The following is a 17,167-nucleotide window of genomic DNA, read 5'->3' as shown; positions in this document are numbered from 1 at the left end:
TCCCTCCGGTCTCAAGTACCCTCCCTACCTCTCTCGCGCCCTCCCTCTCTCGTGCCCTCTCCCTCTCTCTGTCTCCCTCCACTCTCTCGCCCTCTCCCTATCTCGCCCTCCCTCTCTTTCTTGCTCTCTCTCTCTCTTGCTCTCTCTCTCTCTTGCTATCTCTCTCTTGCTCTCTCTCTCTCTCTTGCTCTCTCTCTCTCTTGCTCTCTCTCTCTTGCTCTCTCTCTCTCTCTCTCTCTCTCTCTCTCTCTCTCTCTCTCTCTCTCTCTCTCTCTCTCTCTCTCTCTCTCTCTCTCTCTCTCTCTCTCTCTCTCTCTGCCCCCCCCCCTTGACTAACCCTATCAAAACATATTAGGGAGAGGGACTACGATGGCAGGAGGATGCACCAGGGACACTTGGAAAATTCAAAGTGACCAAATGAAGGAAATGTTAGCCCAAGTTTGGGAGGAATTCAGGAAGGAGATGCATGAAATGAAGAATACAATTACATCCTGCAAAGTGAGCTGACAGCAGCAAAGGAGGAGATCAAATCCCTCACTGAGAAAAATAATGAGACTGAGCACCAGATAATCATCCAAAGGGAAGATGGATATAGTATATTGGAAGGAAATGCCTCTGTACCTGAAACATTTGCGAAAATACTGAGAAAGAGCTCAGAACCAATGGCCAGAGTGAGGGCAGTAGCCATGCAAACAACTACCTCACAGGAAGCAGCAAGGTGCACAAGTCAGCTGCTGGAGAGAAAAAGATTAATGGTAGGCATCAAAGGCACTGTAGGCATCAAAGAACAGGAAGGATCCAATAGGCAGGAATGGAATAGCAAGGACAGAGAGGCAGTAAATGGAATACCAAAGGGGTTAAAGATGGAAGTAGCTGAACACGCCTATTGAACAGTTTCCTCCATCAACAGCACACTTACCTAGAAAGGGACAAGAGAATGAACAGAAGAAAGTGAGTTTCAAGGCAATGTACACTAACATAGATGGGATTACAAATATAACAAGTGAACTTGGAGAATGGGCACTAGAAGAAAACCCAGACATAATAGCACTCACAGAAACAAAGCTAACGAAAACCATAACAAATGAAGTGTTTCCACAGGACTACGATGTTGTGAGGAAAAAGAGAGAAGGAAGAGGAGGAGGTGGTGTAGGTTTGCTGATAAGAAAAGGCGGGAGATTTGAAGATATGGTTATTCAGGGCTGTGAAGATTTCAGTGACTACATAACAGGTACCATTGCAATTGGAGGACAAAAAATTATAGTAGTAGTCATATATAATCCCCCACCAAACTACAGAAGACCCAGACAGGAATATGATAGAAGCAACATGGCCACTATGAATATAATAGAAAGAGCAGCTTCTGTGGCTAGCAGGAACGGATCCAAACTACTAATCATGAGAGACTTCAACCACGGGAAGATAGATTGGAAGAACAGAGACCACATGGAGGACCAGTCACGTGGAGACCTAAGCTGCTGGACGTGGCAACAGGAAACTTTCTAAGTCAACACATCAAGGGACCGACAAGAATGAGAGGAGAGGATGAACCAGCTATGCTTGATCTGATGTTTACCCTAAATGAGTAGGATATAAGGGAAGTTAAATTGGAACCCCCCCTTGGGAATGAGTGATCACAGAGTATTGAGCTTTGAGTACCTAGTAGAGCTAGGAATTATCTCCCCAAAAAAAGAACTGGTAAACAAAGGGCTGGCGTACCGAAAGGGAAAAGGGAAAAAAAATTAAGAGGAGATGAGAAAATTTCAAAGGATATACCATGGGATACAGAACTTAGAACTAAGTCCGTACAAGACATGATGAACTATGTCACCCAAAATTGTCAGGAGTCAGTAGACAGGTTTATCCCGACCCGACAGGAAAAATCCGAGAAGCAAAAGAAGAATCCGTGGTTTAATAGGGCATGTATGAAAACAAAGGAACTGAACAAAAGGGCGTGGAGGAACTTCCGAAATAACAGAACACCAGAAAGCAGAGAGAGATACCAGAGAACCAGGAACGAGTATGTTAGTGTGAGAAGAGAAGCTGAGAAAAAGTATGAAAATGATATAGCTAATAAAGCCTAGACTGAACCAATGCTACTCCACAGTCACATCACGAGGAAAACAACAGTGAAGGAACAGGTGATGAAACTTAGAATGGGTGAGGACAGGTACACAGAGAATGGCAAAGAGGTTTGTGAAAAACTCAATAAGAGGTTCCAGGAGGTCTTCACAATAGAACAAGGAGAGGTGACTGCTCAAGGTGAGGTGGCAGTAAACCAGGCGGCCTTGGATGGGTTTGAAATTACAAGAGATGAGGTCAAGAGGCATCTGTTGGATCTGGATGTGAGAAAGGCTATTGGCCCGGATGGAATCTCACCCTAAGTGTTGAAAGAGTGTGCAGGAGCACTTTGCTTGCCTCTCTCCATTGTGTATAGTAGGTCGCTGGAGATGGGAGATCTACCAGAAATATGGAAGACGGCTAATGTAGTCAGAATATACAAAAAGGGTGACAGACAAGAGGCACTGAACTACAGGCCAGTGTCCTTAACTTGTATACCATGCAAGGTGATGGAGAAGATTGTGAGAATAAACCTAGTAACACATCTGGAGAGAAGGGACTTCGTGACAACCCATCAACATGGGTTCAGGGAGGGTAAATCTTGCCTTACAAGGTTAATAAAATTCTACAATAGAGATGATAAAGATTAAGCAAAAAAGAGAAGGATGGGCGGACTGCATTTCCTTGGACTGTCGGAAAGCCTTTGACACAGTACCCCATACGAGATTGGTACATTAGCTAGACAAACAGGCAAGAATAACTGTTAAGGTGCTCCAACGGATAAGGGAGTACTTAAGCAATAGGAAGCAGAGAGTTACAGTGAGGGGTGAGACTTCAGATTGGCGTGAAGTCGCCAGTGGAGTCCCACAGGGCTCTGTACTCGGACCTATCCTTTTCTGACATATGTAAATGATCTCCCAGAGGGTATAGACTCATTCCTCTCAATGTTTGCTGACGGCGCCAAAATTATGAGAAGGATTAAAACAGAGGATGACAGCTTGAGGCTTCAAGAAGACCTGGACAAGCTGCAGGATTGGTCGAACAAATGGTTGTTAGAGTTTAACCCAAGCAAATGTAATGTAATGAAGATAGGTGTAAGGAGCAGGAGACCAGGTACAAGGTATCATTTGGGAGATGAAATACTTCAAGAGTCAGAGAGAGAGAGAGAGAGACCTGTCCCCTGAAGCTCATATCAAGAGGATAACATCAGCGGCATATGCCAGGTTAGCTAACATAAGACCGGCCTTTAGAAACTTGTATAAGGAATCATTCAGAACTTTGTATACCACATATGTCAGACCAATCCTGGAGTATGCGGCTCCAGCATGGAGTCCATATCTAGTCAAGCATAAGACTAAACTGGAAAAGGTTCAAAGATTTGCCACCAGACTAGTACCCGAACTAAGGGGTATGAGCTACGAGGAGAGACTACGGGAATTAAACCTCACGTTACTGGGAGACAGAAGAGTTAGAGGGGACATGATCCCCACATACAAAATTCTCAGAGGAATTGATAGGGTAGATAAAGAGTCTTTTTAACACAAGGGGCACACGCACTAGGGGACACAGGTAGAAATTGAGTGCCCAAATGAGCTATAAAGACGTTAGAAAGAATTTTTTCAGTGTCAGAGTAGTAGACAAATGGAATGCATTAGGAAGTGATGTGGTGGAGGCTGACTCCATACTCAGCTTCAAGTGCAGATATGATAAAGCCCAATAGGCTCAGGAACCTGTTCACCTGTTGATTGACGGTTGAGAGGCGGGACTAAAGAGCCAGAGCTCAACTCCCGCAAGCACAATTAGGAAAGTACAATTAGGTAAGTACATAAGGAACACATAAAGAAACTGGAAAAGGTTCAGAGGTTTGCGACGAGACTTGTCCCAGAGTTACGAGGGATGCGATATGAAGAGCGCCTGAAGGAACTGAACCTTACGACTCTAGAGAAAAGAAGGGAGAGAGGAGATATGATAGGGATATCTAAAATACTCAGGGGTATTAACGAAGTGGAAATAGATGAAATGTTCAGACGTAATAGTAACAGAACAAGGGGACATGGGTGGAAGTTGGAAACTCAGGTGAGTCACAGAGATGTTAGGAAGTTTTCTTTCAGTGTGAGAGTAGTTACAAATTGGAATGCACTTGGGGAACAGGTTGTGGAAGCAAACTCTATTTATAATTTAAAATTAGGGTATGAGAGGGAAATGGGACAGGAGTCATTACTGTAAACAACCGATGGCTAGAAAGGCGGGATCCAAGAGTCAATGCTCGATCCCGCAAGCACAAATAGGTGAGTACACACAAACATTCACGGCCACGCACGGTAAATTAAAAGTTTGTGTACATATAGTCCCATTTGAAGAACCAAGTCTATATTTTACTGGTATTGGTAAGTATGAAGCGAATACTTTGATCTTACAATGATAAACTTGCATACTTGAGAGTTGTGAACAAACATGGAGAGTGACTTGAGCAAGTGACACTTCGTATGTGTGACTAGAGCAAGAGATTGTGCAAGATTGTGTTGTTGATTGTGAGCTGTGTTTGGTGTTTGATCGTGTCTGAGAGAAGTGTGAATTGAGTAGAAGTGATTGTGTTTGAGAGTGTGTGCAGATTGTGTCTTTGTGTAAACTGAGATAAGGTTGAGACAGGAGCATTAATGGACAAGTTCATCACAACATGTGGAAGGGCACACGTCACTCACCCAAATTTTTGTGAAGGAGTCTTTGTGAAACATTTATTGATCGTCATATTATATATATGAGATTTAAACAAAATTGTGTGTTGGGGAAATTTGCATAAGGAAGCGGTATTAACGACATCCTCCCAGCGAACATAAGAAATATTGCAAGAAAAACCGATGACATCTTCAAGGGAAAACTGGATAGTTTTCTTCACGAAGTGTCGGACCAACCAGGCTGTGGTGGATATGTGGGCCTGCGGGCCGCTCCAAGCAACAGCCTGGTGGACCAAACTCTAACAAGTCAAGGCTGGCCCCTGGGTTCTTGGGGCGTGGAAGAACTCCCAGAACGCCATCAACCAGACACAACAAGTTGGGAGCCCCAGTAATGTGACAGGCAGCCATACCAGCAAAATATGGGCGGTGGAGGAGAGTAAACTCTCTGGGTGACACGACTGGTGTCGGACTACTAGGTGACACACGTCAGGTGTGGGACTATTGGGTGACACGTCAGGTGTGGGACTATTGGGTAACACGTCAGGTGTGGGACTACTGGGTGACACGTCAGGTGTGGGACTACTGGGTGACACGACTGGTGTGGGACTACTGGGTGACACACGTCAGGTGTCGGACTACTGGGTGACACGTCAGGTGTGGGACTACTGGGTGACACACGTCAGGTGTGGGACTAATGAGTGACACGTCAGGTGTGGGACTACTGGGTGACACACGTCTGGTGTCGGACTACTGGGTGACACGTCAGGTGTGGGACTACTGGGTGACACACGTCAGGTGTGGGACTACTAGGTGACACGTCAGGTGTGGGACTACTGGGTGACACACGTCAGGTGTGGGACTACTGGGAGACACACGTCAGGTGTGGGACTACTGGGTGACACACGTCAGGTGTGGGACTACTGGGTGACACGTCAGGTGTGGGACTACTGGGTGACACGACTGGTGTGGGACTACTTGGTGACACGTCAGGTGTGGGACTACTGGGTGACACACGTCAGGTGTGGGACTACTGGGTGACACGACTGGTGTGGGACTACTGGGTGACACGTCAGGTGTGGGACTACTGGGAGACACACGTCAGGTGTGGGACTACTGGGTGACACACGTCAGGTGTGGGACTACTGGGTGACACGTCAGGTGTGGGACTACTGGGAGACACACGTCAGGTGTGGGACTACTGGGTGACACGTCAGGTGTGGGACTACTGGGTGACACGTCAGGTGTGGGACTACTGGGTGACACACGTCAGGTGTGGGACTACTGGGTGACACGTCAGGTGTGGGACTACTTGGTGACACGACTGGTGTGGGACTACTGGGTGACACGACTGGTGTGGGACTACTGGGTGACACACGTCAGGTGTGGGACTACTGGGTGACACACGTCAGGTGTGGGACTACTGAGACAAGCCCACCAGTGAACGCCTACACACAACTGTAGAATGTGTGTAGCTCTGGTTCTGTGACACCGACTCTTAACCCTTCAATTAGCTGTTGTGTATGTTACTGAACCTATTGGGCAGTGTTACATATGCTCTGTCAGCCTCAGTATGAAGTCTCTGGTACTGAAAAAATTTTTAATATATTTTTGGGTCATTAATTTTCTGTTGACGAGCCGGCGATATTATTGATAAAAATGTCACCCAGGAGGACCTGACACTCACAGACCTGCCCGTGTGTCACCCAGGAGGACCTGACACTCACAGACCTGCCCGTGTGTCACCCAGGAGGACCTGACACTCACAGACCTGCCCGTGTGTCACCCAGGAGGACCTGACACTCACAGACCTGCCCGTGTGTCACCCAGGAGGACCTGACACTCACAGACCTGCCCGTGTGTCACCCAGGAGGACCTGACACTCACAGACCTGCCCGTGTGTCACCCAGGAGGACCTGACACTCACAGACCTGCCCGTGTGTCACCCAGGAGGACCTGACACTCACAGACCTGCCCGTGTGTCACCCAGGAGGACCTGACACTCACAGACCTGCCCGTGTGTCACCCAGGAGGACCTGACACTCACAGACCTGCCCGTGTGTCACCCAGGAGGACCTGACACTCACAGACCTGCCCGTGTGTCACCCAGGAGGACCTGACACTCACAGACCTGCCCGTGTGTCACCCAGGAGGACCTGACACTCACAGACCTGCCCGTGTGTCACCCAGGAGGACCTGACACTCACAGACCTGCCCGTGTGTCACCCAGGAGGACCTGACACTCACAGACCTGCCCGTGTGTCACCCAAGAGGACCTGACACTCACAGACCTGCCCGTGTGTCACCCAGGAGGACCTGACACTCACAGACCTGCCCGTGTGTCACCCAGGAAGACCTGACACACACAGACCTGCCCGTGTGTCACCCAGGAGGACCTGACACTCACAGACCTGCCCGTGTGTCACCCAGGAGGACCTGACACTCACAAGTCCTTGTGAATGTGAGACTTTGCCTCGTTATTGTGAAGTCTAAACCTACGGCGCAGATAAACTTGGGCCCAGATAAACTTGGGCCCAGATAAACTTGGGCCCAGATAAACTTGGGCCCAGATAAACTTGGGCCCAGATAAACTTGGGCCCAGATAAACTTGGGCCAAGATAAACTTGGGCCCAGATAAACTTGGGCCCAGATAAACTTGGGCCCAGATAAACTTGGGCCCAGATAAGCTTGGGCCCAGATAAACTTGGGCCCAGATAAGCTTGGGCCCAGATAAACTTGGGCCCAGATAAACTTGGAACCAGATAAAGTTGGGCCAAGATAAACTTGGGCCAAGATAAACTTGGGCCAAGATAAACTTGGGCCAAGATAAACTTGGGCCAAGATAAACTTGGGCCAAGATAAACTTGGGCCCAGATAAACTTGGAACCAGATAAACTTGGGCCCAGATAAACTTGGGCCCAGATAAACTTGGGCCCAGATAAACTTGGGCCAAGATAAACTTGGGCCAAGATAAGCTTGGGCCCAGATAAACTTGAGCCCAGGTAAACTTGGGCCCAGATAAACTTGGGCTCAGATAAACTTGGGCCCAGATAAACTTGGGCCAAGATAAACTTGGGCCCAGATAAACTTGGGCCCAGATAAACTTGGGCCCAGATAAACTTGGGCCCAGATAAACTTGGGCCCAGATAAACTTGGGCTCAGATAAACTTGGGCCAAGATAAACTTGGGCCAGATAAACTTGGGCCCAGATGAGCTTTGGCCCAGATAAACTTGGACCCAGATAAACTTGGGCCCAGATGAGCTTGGGCCCAGATAAACTTGGGCCCAGATAAACTTGGGCCCAGATAAACTTGAGCCCAGATAAACTTGGGCCCAGATAAACTTGGGCCCAGATAAACTTGAGCCCAGATAAACTTGGGCCCAGATAAACTTGAGCCCAGATAAACTTGAGCCCAGATAAACTTGGGCCCAGATAAACTTGGGCCCAGATAAACTTGAGCCCAGATAAACTTGGGCCCAGATAAACTTGAGCCCAGATAAACTTGGGCCCAGATAAACTTGGGCCCAGATAAACTTGAGCCCAGATAAACTTGGGCCCAGATAAACTTGGGCCCAGATAAACTTGAGCCCAGATAAACTTGTGCCCAGATAAGCTTGGGCCGAGATAATAGTCTCCACGTGAGAATGTGAGGAGTACTGTGGGAGTATCCCTCACGGTTGACCATTCACCAGCTAATAAGACGCCAGGAATATTAACTTGTATTGAGTCATCTGGGAAGATGTATAATTATTACAAATATTATGAAGAATATGTTGACACACATGAGGAAGCCCGGAGCCTTTCTGTAATCACTCAAACCCGACATTTATCTTAAGAACACAGTATTAACTATTCTGTAACAGCCTTTGGAATGAAACATTTAGGGTATATCCTTTTCTTAACTTGTAGAGGACGCGCGCGTATATGTAGGACTGCTTCTATAATAAAGTTTTGAATATGCTCACTAATACTATAATTCTTGTTGTGCGGGCCACCTCACGACTTGTGTCTACGGCATCAACATATATGAACACTTCTGGAAGGCAGTTTGAGACATAAGACACTGACAACATTATTATTTTCCATTCCAGGTCCATAGCTACGAGTAAGTTCCAGCCCACAGACGCCCGGAGCGCCTTCCCGTGCTTCGACGAGCCCTCCTTCAAGAGCACCTTCTCCACCACGCTGGTCCGCCCCTCCCACGGCTACACCGCCCTCTCTAACATGCCCGTCCAGGTCTGCCGCCGCTCCTCCTGCTGCACAACTGTTGCCATGTCTGCTGTGTCACACCCTGGGGTCTGACACACTGCCCAAGTGTCACACCCTGGGGTCTGACACACTGCTCAAGTGTCACACCATGGGGTCTGACACACTGCCCAAGTGTCACACCCTGGGGTCTGACACACTGCTCAAGTGTCACACCCTGGGGTCTGACACACTGCCCAAGTGTCACACCCTGGGGTCTGACACACGGCTCAAGTGTCACACCCTGGGGTCTGACACACGGCTCAAGTGTCACACCCTGGGGTCTGACACACTGCTCAAGTGTCACACCCTGGGGTCTGACACACGGCTCAAGTGTCACACCCTGGGGTCTGACACACTGCCCAAGTGTCACACCCTGGGGTCTGACACACGGCTCAAGTGTCACACCCTGGGGTCTGACACACGGTCCAAGTGTCACACCCTGGGGTCTGACACACGGCTCAAGTGTCACACCCTGGGGTCTGACACACTGCCCAAGTGTCACACCCTGGGGTCTGACACACGGCTCAAGTGTCACACCCTGGGGTCTGACACACGGCTCAAGTGTCACACCCTGGGGTCTGACACACGGTCCAAGTGTCACACCCTGGGGTCTGACACACGGCTCAAGTGTCACACCCTGGGGTCTGACACACGGTCCAAGTGTCACACCCTGGGGTCTGACACACTGCTCAAGTGTCACACCCTGGGGTCTGACACACTGCTCAAGTGTCACACCCTGGGGTCTGACACACTGCCCAAGTGTCACACCCTGGGGTCTGACACACTGCCCAAGTGTCACACCCTGGGGTCTGACACACTGCTCTAGTGTCACACCCTGGGGTCTGACACACTGCTCAAGTGTCACACCCTGGGGTCTGACACACTGCTCTAGTGTCACACCCTGGGGTCTGACACACTGCTCAAGTGTCACACCCTGGGGTCTGACACACTGCTCAAGTGTCACACCCTGGGGTCTGACACACTGCCCAAGTGTCACACCCTGGGGTCTGACACACTGCCCAAGTGTCACACCCCGGGGTCTGACACACTGCTCTAGTGTCACACCCTGGGGTCTGACACACTGCCCAAGTGTCACACCCTGGGGTCTGACACACTGCCCAAGTGTCACACCCTGGGGTCTGACACACGGCCCAAGTGTCACACAGCTCACGTGTGTCAAGTGTCACACTTGTCAGTGTCAGGTGAAGTGTGAATCATTGTCTGGCCTCGTGGTGGACTAACTTCTCCACTTAGATATAAACAGCGATATTGATATAGCTGGTTTAGCTATATTAATATATAGCTCCTGTATACATTGTATACCCTGTATACATTGTATACCCTGTATAAATTGTATACAAGACCACACGGTGTTACGTATTATGTATACATAGGTACGTGGTGCTGGGTATAATGTATACAGCAGCATACAGTGCTGAATATAATGTTTACAGTACATACAGTGAGGAGTATAATGTATACAGTAGCATACAGTGCGGGGTATAATGTATACAGCAGCATACAGTGCGGGGTATAATGTATACAGTAGCATACAGCGCGGGGTATAATGTATACAGCAGCATACAGTGCGGGGTATAATGTATACAGCAGCATACAGTGCGGGGTATAATGTATACATCAGCATACAGTGCTGTGTATAATGTATACAGTGTCATACAGCGCGGGGTATAATGTATACAGCAGCATACAGTGCGGGGTATAATGTATACAGCAGCATACAGTGCTGTGTATAATGTATACAGCAGCATACAGTGCGGGGTATAATGTATACAGCAGCATACAGTGCGGGGTATAATGTATACAGCAGCATACAGTGCTGTGTATAATGTATACAGTGTCATACAGTGCGGGGTATAATGTATACAGTAGCATACAGTGCGGAGTATAATGTATACAGTAGCATACAGTGCGGGGTATAATGTATACAGCAGCATACAGTGCGGGGTATAATGTATACATCAGCATACAGCGCGGGGTATAATGTATACAGCAGCATACAGCGCGGGGTATAATGTATACAGCAGCATACAGTGATGTGTATAATGTATACAGCAGTATACAGTGCTGTGTATAATGAATACAGCAGCATACAGTGCGGGGTATAATGTATACAGCAGCATACAGTGCTGTGTATAATGTATACAGTGTCATACAGTGCGGGGTATAATGTATACAGCAGCATACAGTGCGGGATATAATGTATACAGCAGCATACAGTGCGGGGTATAATGTATACAGCAGCATACAGTGCGGGATATAATGTATACAGCAGCATACAGCGCGGGGTATAATGTATACAGCAGCATACAGCGCGGGGTATAATGTATACAGCAGCATACAGTGCTGTGTATAATGTATACAGCAGTATACAGTGCTGTGTATAATGTAAACAGCAGCATACAGTGCGGGGTATAATGTATACAGCAGCATACAGTGCTGTGTATAATGTATACAGCAGCATACAGTGCGGGGTATAATGTATACAGCAGCATACAGTGCTGTGTATAATGTATACAGCAGCATACAGTGCTGTGTATAATGTATACAGCAGCATACAGCGCGGGGTATAATGTATACAGCAGCATACAGCGCGGGGTATAATGTATACAGCAGCATACAGTGCTGTGTATAATGTATACAGCAGCATACAGTGCTGTGTATAATGTATACAGCAGCATACAGTGCGGGGTATAATGTATACAGCAGCATACAGTGCGGGGTATAATGTATACAGCAGCATACAGTGCTGTGTATAATGTATACAACAGCATACAGTGATGTGTATAATGTATACAGCAGCATACAGTGCTGTGTATAATGTATACAGTGTCATACAGTGCGGGGTATAATGTATACAGCAGCATACAGTGCGGGGTATAATGTATACATCAGCATACAGTGCTGTGTATAATGTATACAGCAGCATACAGTGCGGGGTATAATGTATACAGCAGCATACAGTGCGGGGTATAATGTATACAGTGTCATACAGCGCGGGGTATAATGTATACAGCAGCATACAGTGCTGTGTATAATGTATACAGCAGCATACAGCGCGGGGTATAATGTATACAGTGTCATACAGTGCGGGGTATAATGTATACAGTGTCATACAGTGCGGGGTATAATGTATACAGTAGCATACAGTGCGGAGTATAATGTATACAGTAGCATACAGTGCGGGGTATAATGTATACAGCAGCATACAGTGCTGTGTATAATGTATACAGCAGCATACAGTGCTGTGTATAATGTATACAGCAGCATACAGTGCTGTGTATAATGTATACAGCAGCATACAGTGCGGGGTATAATGTATACAGCAGCATACAGTGCGGGGTATAATGTATACAGTGTCATACAGTGCGGGGTATAATGTATACAGTGTCATACAGTGCGGGGTATAATGTATACAGCAGCATACAGTGCTGTGTATAATGTATACAGCAGCATACAGTGCCGTGTATAATGTATACAGCAGCATACAGTGCTGTGTATAATGTATACAGTGTCATACAGTGCTGTGTATAATGTATACAGTAGCATACAGTGCGGGGTATAATGTATACAGTAGCATACAGTGCGGGGTATAATGTATACAGTAGCATACAGTGCGGGGTATAATGTATACAGTGTCATACAGTGCGGGGTATAATGTATACAGTAGCATACAGTGCGGGGTATAATGTATACAGTAGCATACAGTGCGGGGTATAATGTATACAGTAGCATACAGTGCGGGGTATAATGTATACAGTGTCATACAGTGCGGGGTATAATGTATACAGCAGCATACAGTGCGGGGTATAATGTATACAGTAGCATACAGTGCGGGGTATAATGTATACAGTGTCATACAGTGCGGGGTATAATGTATACAGCAGCATACAGTGCGGGGTATAATGTATACAGTAGCATACAGTGCTGTGTATAATGTATACAGTGTCATACAGTGCGGGGTATAATGTATACAGCAGCATACAGTGCGGGGTATAATGTATACAGCAGCATACAGTGCGGGGTATAATGTATACAGCAGCATACAGTGCTGTGTATAATGTATACAGTGTCATACAGTGCGGGGTATAATGTATACAGTAGCATACAGTGCGGGGTATAATGTATACAGTAGCATACAGTGCGGGGTATAATGTATACAGTGTCATACAGTGCGGGGTATAATGTACACAGTAGCATACAGTGCGGGGTATAATGTATACAGTAGCATACAGTGCGGGGTATAATGTATACAGTAGCATACAGTGCGGGGTATAATGTATACAGTGTCATACAGTGCGGGGTATAATGTATACAGTAGCATACAGTGCGGGGTATAATGTATACAGCAGCATACAGTGCGGGGTATAATGTATACAGTGCCATACAGTGCGGGGTATAATGTATACAGCAGCATACAGTGCGGGGTATAATGTATACAGTAGCATACAGTGCGGGGTATAATGTATACAGCAGCATACAGTGCGGGGTATAATGTATACAGTGTCATACAGTGCGGGGTATAATGTATACAGCAGCATACAGTGCGGGGTATAATGTATAACGTTCTATGCATATATAAGAAGTATAACCAACACCAAGGACTTGGTTGAGCCATTATAGGTGAGACAAACCATGTTATAATAGACGACAAAAAGGCAACAAACACTATATGAATATTTTAGGTGAGTGTTGACACGAGAGAGGTTGGATGACCTCCCATCACCACACACATGTGTCACGGAGGTCAGGACCATGTATGTTGGATGACCTCCCATCACCACACACATGTGTCACGGAGGTCAGGACCATGTGTGTAGGAATATTATCATAACATGCCACATAATCAAGAAGAACATTGACAAACAAAAAGACTCAAAGCCCCAGCTGTGGATGGAATGTAAACCAAAGTCAGTAAGGAACTGGCAGGAGAACGATGCCTGCCGCTGAAATAACTTTTCACAAAATCTCTGGACCAAGGAATAGTCCCCTTAGATTGAAAATATGCAAATTTACCCCAATTAAAATAAAAAATCACCCCAATTAAAATAAAAAATCACCCCAATTAAAATAAAAAATCACCCCAATTAAAATAAAAAATCACCCCAATTAAAATAAAAAATCACCCCAATTAAAATAAAAAATCACCCCAATTAAAATAAAAAATCACCCCAATTAAAATAAAAAAGACCGAAAGAGTTCAGGGGAGAAGTACCGTTCAATCAGCTTGACATCTCACATCTCACACATGAGAGAATCTTTATGTAGGGAATCATTCACCATCTTTCAATAAACTATCTTGTACCTGCTTTTCAAACCTGCTCACATTTCTGGAAACAGTAACCAGGTACTCTAAACAAGGACTTCCGGTTGATGTAGTGTACACGATTTTGTTAAAGCTTTTGATAAGGCACCACATGAAAGACTGACAAGGAAATTACTGCCCATGGACTAAATGGAAGAATACTAGAATGGTTAAAACAATGGTTAAAGCAGAAAACAAAGAGTCGTGCTAAAAGGGAATGAATCTGACTGGGGAAATGTGCTGAGTGGGGTGCCACAAGGGTCCATTTTGGGGCCAACCCTTTTTTGTCCTATACATCAATGACATAGATGAGAATATTGCAAACCACATCATCAAATTTGCAGATGACACAAAGATTTATGGTAAAGTAGGAAATGTTAATGATGTTGAAACCTTACTAAGAGATCTACATGAACTCCACAAATGGTCAGAAGACTGACAAATTCTATTTAATGTTAACAAATACAAGACCTTGCATGTTGGGCATAATAACCCACGCCACAACTACCAAGTTAATAACATTACACTACAACATACTGATGAAGAAAGGAACCTTGGAGTCAAAATCCACCACTCACTGAAAGTTGCACAGCAGGTAGAGGCAGCAGTAAAAGAAACATAACCAGATCTTTGGAATAATCAATCGTACCCATGTCTTTACGTAAAAGAAGGTAGTGATTCAATTGTATAAATCTCTGGTGCGCCGCCGTTTGGATTACTGTATCTAAGCATGGAGACCTCATATCAGAAGGATATAGCTGCTCTGGAGAAAGTGCAACACCCGGCGATAAAATCTTTCCATAGCTAAGTCAACTCCCGTATCAGAAACGGTTGATGGCCACAGGGCTAACAACACTGCAAACAAGGCATGACAGGGCGTATCTTATTGAAACTTTTAAAATGATGGACAATTTGCAGGATGTTAATCCGGAAAAATGTCTTCAAAAGGTCAGATGCAACACAAACAAGAAGCAACGGTTTCAAGCTCAACAAGCCACAATGAAGGACTGAGAACAGGTGATGATATTTTACCCTCAGAGGGTTATTAACCCATGGAACTACCTACCCGCTGAATCGGTAAATACCCAAACTCTATTAACTTTTAAAGTACAGCTGATCATCAAGGCAAATGAGGGAACCTTCGACAATCCGCTGGCTTCCTGTCCATGTTGAGGCCATTACTGTTAGTGGTTCTCGGGTAAATATTTGTGAATGTATAGCATAGGCATTTTTCTGAGAAGAGTGTCCTGAAGATTTATGGTTTTCTTTGATAGAATTTAAGGAAAATCGTATATATTTTATGGCTGACTGATAAAAATAAACTGGAACGTACTTCACCTTAATGCCTTATTTTTTTCTTGTACCTGAGTATACTTGAGTTTACCTGAGAGCCACTAACAATTGTGACCTTGACGAGGACAGGAAGCCGGCGGCTTGTCTTAGGTCCCCCTATTTGCATTGATGATCTTTTCCATCTGTACTTTAAAAGTTAACAGAGTTTTGGCATTAACCGTTTCGGCGCGTAGGCGGTTGTATGGGTTAATAATCTGTGGGTGTAAAATCTTCTCCTGTTCGCAGTCCTACATTGTGGCTGTTGAGCTTGAAACCGTTGCTCGTTGTTTGTGCTACATCTGTCATGCCTTGTTTGCAGTGTTGTTAGCCCTGTGGTCATCAACCGTTTCTGATACGGGAGTTGACTTAGCTATGGAAAGATTTTTGTCGCCGGGTGTTGCACTTTCTCCAGAGCAGCTATATCCTTCTGATATGAGGTCTCCATGCTTAGATACAGTAATCCAAACGGCAGCGCACCAGAGATTTATACAATTGAATCACTACCTTCTTTTACGTAAAGACATGGGTACGATTGATTATTCCAAAGATCTGGTTATGTTTCTTTTACTGCTGCCTCTACCTGCTGTGCAACTTTCAGTGAGTGGTGGATTTTGACTCCAAGGTTCCTTTCTTCATCAGTATGTTGTAGTGTAATGTTATTAACTTGGTAGTTGTGGCGTGGGTTATTATGCCCAACATGCAAGGTCTTGCATTTGTTAACATTAAAAAGTATTTACCAGTCTTCTGACCAAGATTATTTATACAAGAGTGTCTAACATTATTGTACATATATTAGTACGAATAACGTGTCGAGCACGTCCTTAATCCTAAATTTTCCCTGGAATACGATCCGCCAAATCGTTTAACAATCTGATGCCCATTTACTGCTGGGTGAACGGTGGTTACAATTAAAGAATGACGCCCAGTCAATCCTCTCCGGCCAGGATACGAATCCAGGCCAAAGCGCTCGCGAAAATCAGGGAGACTGTGTAACCAGTGTGCCACGGGAACTGCTACCATTGTTCGATATTTTCCCACATGTCCCCAAACCTTTACAATTACTTATCTTTTTATAATAACGATGTTATTATATAAATTTTAATTAAAGGTTAATAGTTAGAAATGTATAAAATAATTTAATAATAACTATTTATTAATATATTGAATCTTGAATAATATATTGAATCATTACTAATATGTTGAATCTTAAATAATTTACTGAATGTTGAATAATATTTTGAATAACATATTGAAGCTTGAATAATATTACGAATAATATATTGAATCTTTTATAATATTTTGAATATTAAATTGAAAATATTGAATCTTGATCAATATTAGGATACATGAGCAATGCACAACTCTTATAAGTTCCAACAGTGAAAGTTGTCATGTGGCTTAAGTCAGATGTACCTGGCTTAAGTCAGATGTACCTGGCTTAAGCCAGATGTACCTGGCTTAAGTCAGATGTACCTGGCTTAAGTCAGATGTACCTGGCTTAAGTCAGATGTACCTGGCTTAAGTCAGATG

At 45.3% G+C, this 17,167-nt stretch overlaps 1 protein-coding gene and 1 non-coding gene across 3 annotated transcripts in view; both read left to right on the top strand.

Annotated features, from left to right (window-relative positions):
* LOC123761547 (glutamyl aminopeptidase) overlaps positions 1-17,167 on the top strand; it is a 705,879-nt gene that overhangs the window by 567,684 nt on the left and 121,028 nt on the right. For both annotated transcript variants that reach the window (XM_069330802.1, XM_069330803.1), the window contains exon 4: positions 8,826-8,970. In XM_069330802.1, coding sequence (XP_069186903.1) covers positions 8,826-8,970 — 145 coding nt within the window. The remainder of the gene's footprint in view (positions 1-8,825; positions 8,971-17,167) is intronic.
* LOC138368291 (small nucleolar RNA SNORA5) lies at positions 7,247-7,373 on the top strand. The gene has a single exon (XR_011229566.1). It is a non-coding gene; the product is annotated as a small nucleolar RNA SNORA5 (small nucleolar RNA).

The sequence above is a fragment of the Procambarus clarkii genome, chromosome 24 (genome assembly GCF_040958095.1).
Source record: "Procambarus clarkii isolate CNS0578487 chromosome 24, FALCON_Pclarkii_2.0, whole genome shotgun sequence".
NCBI lineage: Eukaryota > Metazoa > Arthropoda > Malacostraca > Decapoda > Cambaridae > Procambarus > Procambarus clarkii.
This window is presented reverse-complemented; position numbering and strand designations above follow the sequence as displayed.